Source organism: Galeopterus variegatus, unplaced genomic scaffold (genome assembly GCF_000696425.1).
Source record: "Galeopterus variegatus unplaced genomic scaffold, G_variegatus-3.0.2 Scaffold1895, whole genome shotgun sequence".
NCBI classification, from domain to species: domain Eukaryota; kingdom Metazoa; phylum Chordata; class Mammalia; order Dermoptera; family Cynocephalidae; genus Galeopterus; species Galeopterus variegatus.
In genome coordinates this window covers 315,637-331,437 of record NW_007728006.1, presented here as the reverse complement: position 1 = coordinate 331,437, position 15,801 = coordinate 315,637, and the positions used below count along the sequence as shown (strand labels likewise).

Below are 15,801 nucleotides of genomic sequence, written 5' to 3'. Positions count from 1 at the left end.
CGCTCAGCCAGTGAGCGGGAACCAGTCTGTATGTGGGATCCAAACCCTCGGCAGGAGTGCCTCCGCGCTCCGAAGCGGCGCACTGTAGCAGTGCGCCACCGGGCCGGCCCCCCAACATATCATTTTTTACTTCTTTTAAAAAGGCATCCACAAGCCTTCTGGGGCCTGGTACTATTCTGTGTGGAATCACATGGGAAATATGGAGAAAAGGAGTTGGAGTTGATCATTTGCAAAAGGGCAGCAAGTCCTGGGATTCATAAAATCTTTGCTCAAAATGTTAAATGGATTTAACAGAAAACTGAATCAATCATTTATGTTTAAATGGTGTATGGTGAAGTTGGTTTCTTGTATTGGGTTGTTTTAATATTTGGTGTTCCTTTGACTGTAAAGTGAAACACTTAAAATAAAAGTACATTTTTTAAAAAGTGGGGGTGTGGGGGAGACTCTCTGTCCTCACAGCACAGATAAGATGTGATATATATTGACAGCACTCAAAATGTCTCCAAGACCTTTGCTGCATAGGTCCTACCGAGATTTTCTAGAATCATTCAAAGGTGCCCTCAGGTCCATAAATCCCTGTTTGCAGCAAAAAGATACATACGTGGGGTTGAGGAGTGGAATGCAACGAAGTCCTTCTCCACATGGGTCAAGGAAATAGCATCTTTCTGCAGGTTCCTTAGTGACTGTGTAGAGCTGTCTGCTGAGATTGCTGGAGAGGCCCAGGCATATGCATTCCCAACATTTTCTGTGGAGACATCAATTTTCCACACACTGCTGTGCCTTCCTCAGTATGACCACCACAGTTGACCACCTTGTTCTTTTTGAATTTCATTCTAACTAGTTTCATACAACACACACCCACACCCCCCAACAAACACACACTTTTCCTTCTCTGTAGTGTTACCGAGCAATGTGCCAATTAATAGTGACAGCAATGTCTCAATACATAGTGACAATATTATAAAACTGGAAAAACCCATTTTCTAAGAAGAGCAAAGAAGTTAAACCCTTACCCACATGATTTCAAAGCACAGTTACGAGTTTTTAGCTAAATTATTTTTTGCTTAAAAAACAACCTCCCAATACACAGGCAATTGGAAATTGGGGGGAAAAAAAGAAAAGTTTGACTGCAATCTCCCAAACTCCCTCAACTCCCAACTCTTTTCCCTTTCAATAATGTATGGGAAAACCAGATAATGTCAAAATATCTGTAAAATATTTACAAGTCAAGATATCATATCCACTCCAAGGTTTGAGTATTTCTGTTTAATTTGATTTAGGGATTCTCGTGATCTCCTTCATACTTACCCTGGATTAAATTGTATAGAAATTTCTCAGCTGACCAGAACATATCTCATGATACCATCCTGCAGATGGATTTTTCTCATCATTCAATTTAGTTTATTTGAGCTGGATGTGGTCTAATATAGTTTCCCCTAGATATAAAACATTCATCACAATCCTCTGCAAACACCCTCCTAGCTTTTAGATCTTGCATTTCAGAACTCACCGCCTCTGCAGGCCTGAACAATGATGACCTTGGGTTTGTTTATTAGACTGACACAGTTGCAACTGTTGAATATCTGGAAGATGGTGTCATAAGGTAGTACATCTGGGGTTTTGTCACTATGCTTAGTTCCACAGATTCCTTCCAGGGTGCCATGAGACATGAACACCAAGAATGTGCTGTCTGAGGAGTTGTGTTCTGGTCGGGTGGCAAATGTCTCCAGCTCTGACACCATATCCTGAAAAAGACCAATGTCTTAATTCAATAGGACAGGGATTAAATTTAATCTGACCTCTAGATTTACCATGAGCAGTATGAGAAATCTATGGAACATTCTGATCACAGTGCCTTCACATAGTGGTTACTCAATGATGATGGTTGTTTTATTTTTTCTTCTTAATGGGGCAATGCTTTCAACTTTCTGCTGCTGCTGACATACTGTTAACTGATTATATTGTATATTTAGTGATGTCACTCATACTACTTTTTCCTTTCCACCTCTATCTTTTCTCTCCTTACCTAACAAGAGTCTTGTATTATAAAAGCAGCACACCACTACAATCACACACCTGGCCTGTGTGTACCCCACCCTCTGCTGCGCTTCCTTTTCCTTTAAACTCGAGTCACAGTCACACTGGTCTTCTCTCTGTGCCTCTCATGAGCAGTTTTATTTTCAGATTAGCCTTTCATGTGTCTCTTTCTTTACTTGGAAGGCAGTTCACTCACATCTCTCCAGAGCCACCCCGTTTCCGGTAGTCACATCTGTGCATGTGTTTTACCTCCTCACAGGGCTTTTCTGGACCATTGCCTTCCACCTGTCAGGCAGGTCTCTCCCATGTTTCCTTTTTCTCCCACCCCCCATTTACTTTTGACTTTCTACTCTTTTGTAGACACATACACACATCAAACCTCTGAAAGTATATGCTCTGCTTATATTTTGATTTTCCTCTCCACTCTAACCTAGATCCACGGGAGGTAGGAACTTCCTATCTCATTTACAGACCTATCCCCAGGGCTAGGAAGAGCAAACAGAACCGAGTCCGATATTTGTTTTATGAGTGCACTCCTTCATTCATGACTCTAGAATTTTCTGGGGAATCTTGGGGCTGAATCATAATCACCCCTCTTGGGAACTAACTAAGAATTGTATGGGTCAGTCACTTTCTGTCCAGTTTCATAGAATTGAGGACATTTGGGGCTCAAAAAAAAAAGACACAGATTTTACCTATTAAACACCTTCATTTTGCTAACACACACACACACACACACACACACATGGCCTGAGGTTGTTAAAACATTCTGGGGAATCTTGGGGCTGAATCATAATCACCCCTCTTGGGAACTAACTAAGAATTGTATAGGTCAGTCACTTTCTGTCCAGTTTCATAGAATTGAGGACATTTGGGGCTCAAAAAAAAAAAGACACAGATTTTACCTATTAAACACCTTCATTTTGCTAACACACACACACACACACACACACACACATGGCCTGAGGTTGTTAAAACATTTGCCTAACATTATAAAGCTAAATTATCAGTAGAAGCATGTGTGTTGAATATGCATGAGTTTGGAGAGAGTGAGGGGCTCTTACCTTGGCTGTGAGCCGCTCTTTTATATCCACAGTGTAGCCCAGACCCTCAAGCAGCCCCTTCATGCCTGCAAGGTCAAGATCAGCCCCTTCCCTCAAAGGAAGATGTTCAAACTCTGTATTGCATACGATGAGAGCCAGGCGAGTGCGATTCTGTTTGTCCTTTATTGGATAGATCTGCAGAAAACAGATATGCAGTAAGTTAAGTTACCTGAGCCTCTTTTAAATCCCCATATGCCCACCAGTGTTGCTTTATTAAGGCCTCATAAGATGTCCCTCTTCCCTAACCTCTACAGAAGACACCACTTTCCCCTCTCTCAAGAGCCCAGAGCAAGAACTACAACATATCTGGAATGACTACTTAAGAATCTTGAGGAAACTAGAATAGTTCCTACCCTCTACTTCTCCCTTTTTTTCTCCACCCAGTCAAATTTTTCTTAGCATTCAAGGTTCAGTTAAAATTTCATAAAAACCAAGAGATACTTGTCATTGGCTCCAGTAAAAATGAATCACCAAAGTCCCTTTGTCTTTGGTATCATTTTTATTTTGATACTATTTTAAACACATCAACTTACAATGCTTTGCAAGCTTTAATTATATTTTTAAATATGCTTCATGTCTAGGCTTTTAGAATGTAGTACAAACAATTACTCTTCAGCCATTTTATAAATATTTTCATTCTATAACTACAGCTGAAATTCTCATAAATACCAAATAGATATAAGAATAAATAAATGAAAAAATACGAGGAATCTGCATTTTTTCAAGATCTTGAAAGAGTATTGCAATCTGTGTGAAGCCACATGATCTCCCTCTTGCTCAAAGCACTTATGAAAAAGGTTACCACCTTTCCCAGCCCCTACACTTAGTGCTTTAAGAAATGTTGTATTTAGTGAAAGCAATTGTTTCTCTCTCTTTCTCTGTTTCATGCGTAGAGCACAGTACCTTTCCAGCCTTTTCTTTACATATTTTCAGGAATGTTTCATGAGGACAATGCTTAAGGGTATCTGTGTATTCTTCTGACTTAGGTGGATGAGCCTCATTCTCCAGAGGAGCTGCAGGATACATGACATAAGTTAAGATTTCTGCCTCTGTGATATAATTCATCACCTAAGAAGATTGGGAAAGGGAAATCCTGTGAAGAAGTTTCCTTAACACAGAGGTGTTGTAGTTGTATCTAACATCTAGTATAAGGAGATGTATTGTTACTGGGAAAGAAGAGAGAGGTCCTTGGTGGAGAAAACAGATCCACCCAAAAGCGCAATAATAGATTCCGATAATTCTGGGGAAAACACCTCAGTGATTTGGGGTCAAATGTGGCCTTTCCATATTCAGCAAAAACAGTTTGATATTATTAGTGGTTTTACTCTAGGATATTCACTCATCCCTGAGGACTTTCTATTGTTTCTGAACAAGAGTATATTGAGTACATACTTATTCGAGTGCTATCCACTAGAAATATAATCTGAGTTGCATGTGCAATTTTAAATTTTCTAGTATCCACATTAAACAAGTAAAAATCAACATGTGAAATTAATTTTAGTAATAAATTTTATTTAACATAATATATCCCAAATATTATCATCTCAACATGTGCTACTAGCCATAATTCAAATACTTAATAGCCACATGTGGCTAGTGGCTAGAGGCTAGCATATTGGACGGTACAACATCCCATTTTGGAGTGAAAATGCCCTCCTAACTCACACAACACATACAGACACATACGCCCACCAAACACATAGAATCTTGAATCCTATACCATCCAGGAGTTATTTTTTCAGCATCATCAGCCTGAAATCTTAACCTTTCTGGAGGAAATGGGCTTCAGTTATCCCTCACCAAATAGTAAAGTCAGCCATTTAAAGGAGAAATGCTGGCTAGAAAGAATAGTGCTGTATCCATGGTCAAAGGAATTTTTTTTTTTTTTGTCAGATTCTGATATGACTCTAGGTGTCTTGCCCCCACAATGCTGATCAACCACTAGTAAGTTTTGCAACTCATGTTTTACTATGCAAGAATGTAACTAATTTGTCCTTTTGAAGAAGCTTGTTTCTGAGTCATTCTAATCTATCCCCTAGAGAAATGTAATATAATCTGATGTTGCTTGACCTCTTTCGACTGAGATTGTGCAAGAGACTGGGAAATTCCAGAGCCCTCCTTTGAAGGAGAAAGGAAGAGGAATTCATAACCAGAAATTAGAAGAGAAGTTTACGATGATCTAATGTAACAAGGTTTCTATCCATAAATGGAATGAACAGCTGTGTTATTTCTGTTCAGTTACATGAGCTAACCAAGAGATTCTCTGAATTTATTATATTTAAAGGAGAAATGTAATAGGATCCTGTATGTATTTTCTAGTTTTGTATTTTATACACACACACACACACACACACACACACACAGTTTTGTATTTTATACACACACACACACACACACACACACACACATATATTATTTTACTCATTTTTTTCAATTGGCTTTTTAAATAATATTTTTAAGCAAATGTCTTTCTAAAAAGTATGATAAATGCCTAAGCTCTGGAGAGGAAGCAAGTTTTATGGGTATGTAAGAATACCAAATATTCTGAGCATTTCTCTTTTAAAGATTAAATAGTGCAACATGCTCTCCCTTCCCGTTTCAGAAAATTCTGACAAAGTGAAGATGTCCATGGTCCCGTGATGATTCCTGGTCAGAGAATATGGTTTTTCATTTAGATTTTTCTGTTTCCAGTCTATTCACAGGTTTAAAGAACTTTTTAACTTAATAATCATCTCCTAATGAGTATTATGTGTCTTTGTATAGACACATTGTTTTCAGACAAAATTAGGAATTAGAATTTCTGTCTTACATCCAACAGTAAAATTTGCATGACAACAGACCCTTTCATTACAAAGTAGTAAATATTATAGTGTATTCTGCCGCCATGCTCCCAAGCGGTGCACTGTAGCAGTGCACCACTGGGCCGGCCCTCAGGAAGCTTTTAGATTCCTTATTTGAGGGTCTATACCTGTCATCTTTCTACCACAGACTCTCCTGATCACATAGGTTATTTTAGTTTATAGTTTAATGTTCATTGTGATTCTCAGGTATGCTAAAATTATTTTGAAGCCTCTGTTACTCCAATTTTGATTCCCATTTGCTTCATCAACTTTGATTTTGTAAAATTGAAATTGTTCCCATGCCATCCCAGATTTGAAAAAAAGCAATAAATCTGCAAATGGACCAGTTTAAGTATTAATGAGAATGCAACCTACACTACAGTTTTGAACACACTACAGACTAGCATGTGCTTCCTACAGGTAGGAACATGTCTTCTCCACAGAGAAGGACTTATTGAAAAAGCTCATTTGATATATAATGAGGTTTCAACAATTTATGTTGCCTTTTGTTCCTTGTCATTTATCATTGTTGGTGAACTCTAGTATTTCATGGCTGAAGATTTCAGTTTAAACTCTGTGGTAAGTTGAGTCTGTCACTGGGGATCTTGGGTCTGAGAACAATTAGGCTTTAATAATACTCATAATTTAATCTGGGTCAAAAGTCTTGAAAGATTATAAAATTTTAGACATTTTATAGAGGTTCTCCTGATCAAATTTTTGTAACTCACAGAAATGGATAAGCACTGAAAAAGCCTAAATCTTAGCACCCACATAATAATTACAATAACTAATATTTATTGCATGCATATCCTTCATTTGTTTATTCATCTTATATTAATTAGTTATATGCTGTGTGCCAGGCATGCTATTAATTGCCATTATTCGTTGGTGAAGAAATCAGTTATGTTCTGGTGGAAGAAACTTGGTAGATGTTAGTCCTGTTTACTGAGAGGGAAAGGGGTTAGTTAGTGGAACAGATTTGGTTGGGGAAACAAGTGTTTAATTTGAGATGTGTTTGTTTTATGAAGCCAGTGGAACATTTGAGCAGAAGTGCTGAATATGTAGCTAGAGCTAAATTAGTCTGGAGCTCAGAGGAGAGAGTTCTGGATAAAAGCTAATAGCGTGGGAGTTTTTAGCATGTGCCTGGCATTGCTATGTTCCCAGCCTTACAAAATCTTGTGAGGAAGTACTGACATTGTCCCCATTTCACAGGTTCTAAGACTGATAACCACAGAGGTTAAGAAACGTACATGAAGTCACATAGTTCACAAGGTGACAGAATCTAGGTTAGGATTTAGGTATCTTTACTACAAAGTTTCTATGATTAACAATTTCTGTGAACAGCCTAAACAAAAGGACTCGGCTTTTTAGGTAATTGGAAATTGGATACCACCCCACAAAAGGCAAGGTGGCCTCTAAAAGAACAATGGTAAGTTTAGTGAAAATGGTAGTTAGTAATGAAAGGACAGGAGGATGATAGAGGTCAGTGAATGGGCATTGGAGTTGAATAGACTGAAAAATTTTGGATATCTATTGTAAATGATTCCAGTCTTACCTTGTATATTGGTGGGTGTTTGGTTTGTGTTAAGGAGGGTTTGGATAAGCACTTCACCTGCCTTATGGCGGTTCTGTAGCACAGAGTCCATCAAGATCCTGGCCTTCTTTTCAGCTTTGGCATTACTAAAGTTTTCCTGTGCCTCTTCATCCAATTTCACCACTTGTTTTTCCACCAAGTTATCCAAAAAGCCATTGAGGAAATCTTTGCCAATGGATTCCAAAATCTTGGATGGTTTTTGATTCTGGCTCTCTTCTGTAGGAAATAGAAAGATTCCTTCAACTGTGGGCACAGCTTAAAGAGTTTGCCCTTAACTTTAAACTAGCTCTCTGTAATGTGAAATACACCCCCCCCAATACATTCTCTTTTACCATCTCCCCAGCAAACTATGCACCTCTTTCATTGTACCTGGAGAATTCCCTCACCACCTCAAATTCATATCATGCTATCTTTCATGATTCATTGCCACTTCTCATCTCTCTTCTGTGGCATTGAGCCTAATGCTAACTTCCTGGTCATCCACTGTTTTTATATTTCTCTTTCTTCTGCTTGTAGCCCATGTTGCTGACAATTCACCGGGAATGTGAGCTGAGGAAAGTCCATGCTCTTTTCCTCCCACCAGATTGTAGATTTTCCTCTCCTCTGTATTTAGTTTTGATGATGGAAGCACTATGTCCTTGAATCCACATCTTTTTACATACATCTTATATCCATATCTTTGTGCTTAAAATGCTCGAAAGTACATAACTTGCTGGCTGAATACATGAGTTAATAAATAAATAAATGAGCACATCTAGGGTTCTAATTTTTTAAGATCTTATTCTAAATCATGATTCAGAATTGAAAATCATTGGATGACTCCAGTATGGTAGATTAACTTAGCTCTGAATTAGTGTTTTATTCCTTTGGTTAACTTGAATTTTACAGGGGAATATAAATATCAAAGTAATAAATAGTTTATTTTAATACTACAGATATGATTTAGGCAGGTAGTATATGAGAAGGCAGGATATCTCATCAATTCTCAAAGATAGCTATCCAGTTCATCTAGATGTAAGGATAGCTTTGACATAAAATGACATTTTCTAAAAAAAATATTCCAGAACATTAAATAAGGACTTTGGTCTAGAAGCACCAGCCTAACTGTTAATGTTATTTTGAATTAGTATTTCAATAAGTGTTCATTGGGCAACTATTATAAGAAAGACAAGTGGAAATTACAGAATAAATAAAAAATTAGTTAATATCAATTAACTTAATAAAAGGTAACATCTGTGTACTTATAATGACTGAAAAAGAAATACATATAAAGAAATGTAAATCATCATTATAATTATCATAATTATTACAAGTCTCTATACTAAGCACTTTACAAATATTAATATAGTGTTAGTGAACCCTCACAATAAGCCAGTGAGATAGCTCTTATTTTCCCTATTTTTCAGGTCATATAAATAATAACTTATCCCAAATCACACACATTAGGATTCAGATATTGTTTTTGCACCATATCCTACATAGTTAACCGTGACACAGCTTCAATAATACTAATTAATATTCGTTGAGCCCCCACTGAGTCATGTGCTTTGCATGAATCTTCTCACTAAAATTTCACAAAATCTCCCTGGAAAGGGAACATACTCAGAGAAGTGAGTTAAGTAGATTATCCAAATTGTGTGAAAAGAACTGACACAGCTTCAATAATACTAATTAATATTCGTTGAGCCCCCACTGAGTCATGTGCTTTGCGTGAATCTTCTCACTAAAATCTCACAAAATCTCCCTGGAAAGGGAACATACTCAGAGAAGTGAGTTAAGTAGATTATCCAAATTGTGTGAAAAGAATGCAGAGTGTGTCATAACTGGGGAGTAGGAATTGAAACCCAGTGGTTCAGAATTTAGAGCCTTCATTCTTAAATCATCAAATTGCATTACATGACATTTAGTGAAGAGCTACTCAAAAGAATACAAACAAGGTGCTTAAGGGACACAGAAAAGATGAGTAAATTCCAGAAGGTGAGGTCACAAAGGCTTATTTCAAAAGGTGGCAGAGAAACTAGTCTTGAAATACAGTGCACAGATGTTGGAACAGAATTTGAAGACTTGAAAACATCACATAGGTTAGTGTATGGAATATCCACTCTGGCTGAGTTCTGGGCTTTTGTTTTATTTACTTGTGCACTCAACAAACTAGTAGAGTGTTGACTGAATGAATGATATGTGGAGAAATCTGTTAAGCAATAAAACTAAAGAGGTTTATAGCACAAAGAAGGCTGTGTATGACAAACCCACAGCTAACATCATTCACAATGGTGAACAGTTGAAAGCTTTTTCTCTAAGACCAGTAACAAAACAAAGATACCCACTCTTGTCACTTCTATTCAGCATAATACTGGATTTCTAGGGAAAAAAACAATTAGGAAAAGAAGAAGATAAAGAAGAAGGGTGAGGATTAGGAGAAGGAAGAGGATGAAGAAGAAAAAGAAGGCATTAAAATTGGAAAGAAAGAAGTTAAATTGTCCCTGTTTGCCAATGAAATACTTATATATAGAAAAAGCTTTAAAGACACCACCTGAAAACTTTTAGAACTAATAAACAAATTTAGTAGAGTTGTAGAATACAAAATCAACATACAGAAATCAGTAGCATTTCTATATAACAACAATCAGAAAAAAATTAAGAAAATCCCATTTAAAATAGCAACCCCCCCCAAAAAAAAAAAACCTTAGGAAAAAATTTAATCAAGGAGGTTAAAAACCAGTACACTGAAAATTATTAAGTGTTAATGAAAGAAATTGAAGAAGATACACATAAATGAAAAGATATTTGTGCTCGTGAATTAGAAGAATTCATATTGTTAAAATGTATATAATATCCAAAGGGGTTTACAGGTTCAGTGCAATCCCTTTCAAAATTCTAATGACATTTTTTACAGAAATGAAACAAACAATTTTGAAATTCATATGGAATCACAAAGAAAAAGTCAAATTGCCAAAGCAATCTTGAGCATAGGAAAGAAACCTGGAGGTATCACATTACTTGACTTCAAAATATACTTCAAAGCTATAGTAATCAAAACAGCATGGTACTGGCATAAAAACAGACACATAGACTAATGGAAATGGATAGAAAGTCCAGAAATAAACTCAAGTATTTGTGGCCAATTGATTTTCACCAAAGATGTCAAGAACATACAATGGGGAAAAGGACAGTATCTTCAATAAATAATGTTAGGGAAAACTGGATATCCACATGCAGAAGAATGAAATAAGACCCTTATCTGTCACCATGCACAAAACAGAAATCAACTCAAAGTTGGTTAATGAGTTAACTGTAAGACTTGACACTGTGAAGCTACTGGAAGAAAACATAAGGTGAGAGCTCCATGATGACATTGGTTTAGGCAATAATTTTTTGGATATGACCCCAAAAAGCACAGGCAAAAAAAGTAAAAATAAACAGATGGGATTACATTAAACTAAAAAGCTTTTGCACAGCAAAGAAAACAATCAACAGAGTGAAGAGATAACTATGGAACAAGAGAAAAATATTTACAAGCTATATATCTAATAAGAGGTTAATATCCAAAATATATAAGGAGCTCAATTTATTAGGAAGAAAACAAATGAACTGATTAAAAAATGGGCAAAGGACCTGAATATATATTTTTCAAAGACATACAAATGAAGACAGGAATATGACAAAGTGCTCAATATGTCTAATCATCAGCAAAATGAAAGTAAAAATCACAGTGAGATATCACCTCACACCTGTTGTCAAAAGACAAAATATAGCCAATGATGGATAGCATATGGAGAAAAGGGAACCCTTGCACACTGTCGATGAGAATGTAAATTAGACCCGCCATTGTTGAAAACATTATAGAGATTCCTCAAAAAATTAAAAAATCGGTCCAGCAATTCCACTATTGGATATATATCCAAAGGACATAAAATCAGTATGTTAAAGAAATATCTGAATTTGCACATACATTGCAGTATTATTCACAATAACAAAAATGTGTAAATATCCATGGATGGATGAATGGGTACAGAAAATGTGGGTACACACACAATGGAGTACTATTCAGCCTTTACAAGATGAAATCCTGTCATTTGTGATAACATGGATGACACTGGAAGACATTATGTTAAGTGAAATAAGCCATGCACCAAAAGACAAATACCATGTGATCTCACTTATATGTGCAATCTAAAAAAGTTCAACTCACAGAAGCAGAGAGTAGAATGGTGGTTACTAGGGGCTGGAAGTGGGCAGGTGGGGAGTTTGGGGAGATGTTGGTCAAAGTAAACATAATTTCAGCGAGATAGGAGGAATAGTTCCAGAGATCTATTGTATAGCATGGTGACTATAGTGGGCTGGAAGTGGGCAGGTGGGGAGTTTGGGGAGATGTTGGTCAAAGTAAACATAATTTCAGTGAGATAGGAGGAATAGTTCCAGAGATCTATTGTATAGCATGGTGACTATAGTTAATAATGATGTATTGTGTTCTTCAGAATTTCAAGAGAGTAAATTTTAAGTGTTCTCACCACAAAAATTGATATGCATCTGAGGTAATTCACATGTTAATTAGCTTAATTTAGGCATTCCACAATGCATACATATTTCCAAACATCATGCTATATACCACAAATATGAGAATATATAATTATTACTTGCCAATTAAAAAAATAAATAAGTAAATTGTAATGAAAATCAACCAAAGAGGTTTGTCCTGAGGTCCTCTGTTCGTAATCTATACATTTTCATGGCATCAATTATAAGCTTTAAATAATAAATAAATGACTCTCAAATTTATAGATTCAGCCTAGATGTAGATCCCAGTATGGAGACCCATATTTCCAACAGACAATGACATTTCTTCTCCATATCCCACAAACTCATTAAATTCAAAGTTTAAAGCTGAACTGCTCATTTTTCAGTTCCCTCCCTCATCCTCTGTACTAGTGAAGGATATTTAACCTCCAGGTACAAGAAAGCAGCAAAACCTGATAATATTAAACCTCTTCTGTCTCAAACTGTATTGATTTTATCTGTTAAATTTTTGCAGAATCTTATCACTTCTCTCAATTTCAGCTGTTTATTACTCCTGTTTAGGCCAACATTCTTCCTTTCTGAATTTTTCCAAGAAATTTATAAATCTACTCTTGTACCCTTTCTCTTTATTCTTCATAGCAAAGCAGAATGTGTGTTCCAATAACTAGATTTCAACATGGCTGTCATCTTAATCTAATCTGGGGCTTCTCATTTAGTCTCATCTAACACTGTCCCTCCACCCCCTTGCTCATTGTATTTTAAACATTCTGTCCTTCCAGTTTCTGGAAAGCACTCACTTAGGGATCTCTATGTTTTTATTCCTGGGTCTCCTAATTCCTTCCTGTCCCCCACTGCTCTCTATTTATCCACCACGGTCTATTTATCTGCTTATCTGTTTAATCTGTTTATTCTCCACGATCAGATGACATTTTCTTCAGAAAATCCTCCTTGATGCTGCCAGGCTAGACAGAAGTATGTGCTCCTAGGGCACCTTGTTTCTTTCTGGGCTGGCATTTTTTTCCGTGTAATTGTGATTCTCAGCCTTCTCAGTATCGCAGTTAGATTCTATGCTCTGTGAGTCTGGGGGCCATAAACTAGGCCTGCACTATTTCTGGCATTCAAGGGGTATTCAATAATTATCTACTGAATCACTAGTCAAATGAGCAAACATCGGAACAAATAAATAAAATGTAGGCAAAGCCCAACTCTTAAAGAATATATAATACCAAGCCACCTAAGTAAGTTTGATTTTATTTAACAGGCAATAAGAACACATTAAAAGTTTTCAAGCAGAGGCAAGGCATGTTCATTCTCCCATTCCATTCAGGAATATTTACTGAGCATCAGTTTGTAAAAAATACTCTGCTAGCATTGGGGGTACCATTTTAGAAAGATATTCCTAGACATTGAAGCTTACAGTCAAATGGAGAGATAGATATGCAAAATATAAAGCACCATAATAATTTAAATAATGGGCACATGCATAAGAAAAACATAAGGAATGCACACCTTGGATAGATAATGGGTCCCAGAGAATGAGATGCTTAGAACTGAGACCTGAAAGGTAAGTAGTGTCTGTGCCTTGGGCAAGCTGGGGACTAGTCTCCTGGCAGGCGGCAGTGTGGGCAGAAGTGGAAAGGCTTGAGGGTGCCTGATAGAGTCAGGAAGCTGGGAGAACTGGGCTTTAGATAGTATACTACTGAAAGCAGAAGTGAACATGAGGGACTGAAGTGGGAGTGATTAAAGACAAGGTAGCAGCTATTTGAAGATTTTTTGCAGAAAATAGAGGTAGTGGCAGGGTCTTGAGTTTGAGAGTCAAGCCAACCTGTAATCAACTGCTCACAGACATTTGACCTAAGGCAAATTACATTACCTCTCTCTAAGTACCTTCTTTATCTATAAAATGGCAATAATAGCACAAACCTAATTGGGTAGTTTTAAATATTCAATCAGAGAGAGTATGTGAAATAGCTGTAATATGGTAGGAGTTTTCAAAAAAAGAAAAGAAAAGAAAACAGTTGTTATGGGTTATTTTTTTGTTGTCATAAACACTGAATTCATGTTGCAGTGATAATAAAAAGGGAGGGAATAATTTAGAGGACAAAACTCATCAAGACCACAGCTTAGGTCCCAGGCAAATTGATGTAATGATCTAGCACATTATAGGACACTATTCTTCAGGAGCTTTAGTTAACAATAGCCAACCAAACTTGGTTTATATGTATTGAGCCACTTTACTCATTTTTGTCTAGTGCCTTTCAATTTCTCACATCTATTATCTAGTGATCCCCTGATGCCAATCCAATAACCAGTAAAATCGGTTTGCCTGACCAAAGAGGAAGCTATGGGTGTGCATCAGACTTACTACTTCCCAGCCAAATGGTTTATTAGTGTCATGAGGAAGACAAAAAAAGAAAACAATCAATCCCTGCATTTTAGAAGCTTACATTAAGTGTTGTGAGGTGAGACATAAACTTTGGAAAGAATTATACTACAGGGAAAATTAAAGGAGTAAAGAAACGTGATAGCAAGAGTATGACTGGGGTAAATACAGTAAATATATACTATTTTTATGAAGCTGAATTCATGCTTCAGAGGAATTAATGAAAAAAATGAATAAATATACAGTTGTCCCTTGTGTCTGCACGGCATTGGTTACAGAACCTCCTGTGGATACCCAAATCTGCAATGCTCAAATCCCTGAAATAAAATTGTGTGGTATTTGCATATAACTTATGCAAATCTTCCTGTATACTTTCCATCATCTCTAGATTTCTTATAACACCTAATACAATGTAAGTGTTATTAAATAGTTGTACTGTATTGTTTAGGGAATAATGGCAAGAAAAAAAGTTTGTACATGTTCAATGCAGATGCAATTTAAAAAAAATATATACTCGGGCTGTGCTCAGTTGAATCCATGGATACAGAACTCACTGATACTGAGGGCCGACTGTATTTTGAAAGGTAGGCAAGCCTGTCAGAAAAGTTTAAACATTTTTTAAAAAGGCAATAGGGAGCCATTATATGTTCCTGAGTAAGAGCATTGCATTAAGAGATAGGTATCTACCTATTAGAACTATTAGAACATGAGAACTGAGAGTTAACTAACTGATCTTTTCTAATAATGCTAATCTGCAGACAAACCTATGCCAGGCCAGCTACATAACAATTATCTGTAGATCTTTAAACAATTATAAATGTCTATAGTTTATTTAAGATTAAGTGTTTCAAGATCAGGGATGGGGTAGTAATCTGAATTTTAAGAAAATGACTACTGTATATTTAGATATAAGGTTTAGAAACCACTGATCTAGTGCAACCTATTCCTTTTCAAATAAGAAGAAAAAAGACAAAGTGATACGTGTTTGAATACTAGCTGCCAATATAGTTAATGACTCCATCTTTTCTGCTTTTTCTGCTTCCATGTATAAAGCAGGTGACCTGAAAGTAGCACACAGGATGGATTGGAGGCTCAAGTCCTGGAGAGAAAGACCAGTTAAAAAACTGTGATAGCAATCTAAGAAATATCGTGTTAGAGTAGTTAGTACCAGGATTAGAAAGAAAGGGGAAAAAATGGAGTCATTTTAAACAGACAGGGAATGTCATTGAATATAAACCAGTGGGAACTCAGAGGCTCTCAGATCGAATTCTGGGAATAACGTTTGTAACCTGGATGACTAATTTAGAATTAACAGGAAGCAGACAA

The 15,801-nt window shown here is 36.6% G+C and overlaps 1 protein-coding gene across 2 annotated transcripts in view; it reads right to left on the bottom strand.

Annotated features, from left to right (window-relative positions):
• LOC103595948 (caspase-4-like) overlaps positions 1 to 15,801 on the bottom strand; it is a 22,640-nt gene that overhangs the window by 5,512 nt on the left and 1,327 nt on the right. For both annotated transcript variants that reach the window (XR_551006.1, XM_008579484.1), the window contains exons 2-6: positions 7,536 to 7,790; positions 4,044 to 4,153; positions 3,102 to 3,275; positions 1,511 to 1,745; positions 602 to 745 (exon numbers count right to left, since the gene is read on the bottom strand). Coding sequence is in view for 1 of the 2 variants with exons in the window: in XM_008579484.1 (XP_008577706.1) it covers positions 602 to 745; positions 1,511 to 1,745; positions 3,102 to 3,275; positions 4,044 to 4,153; positions 7,536 to 7,790 (918 nt within the window). In the remaining variant the exon portion in view is untranslated. The remainder of the gene's footprint in view (positions 1 to 601; positions 746 to 1,510; positions 1,746 to 3,101; positions 3,276 to 4,043; positions 4,154 to 7,535; positions 7,791 to 15,801) is intronic.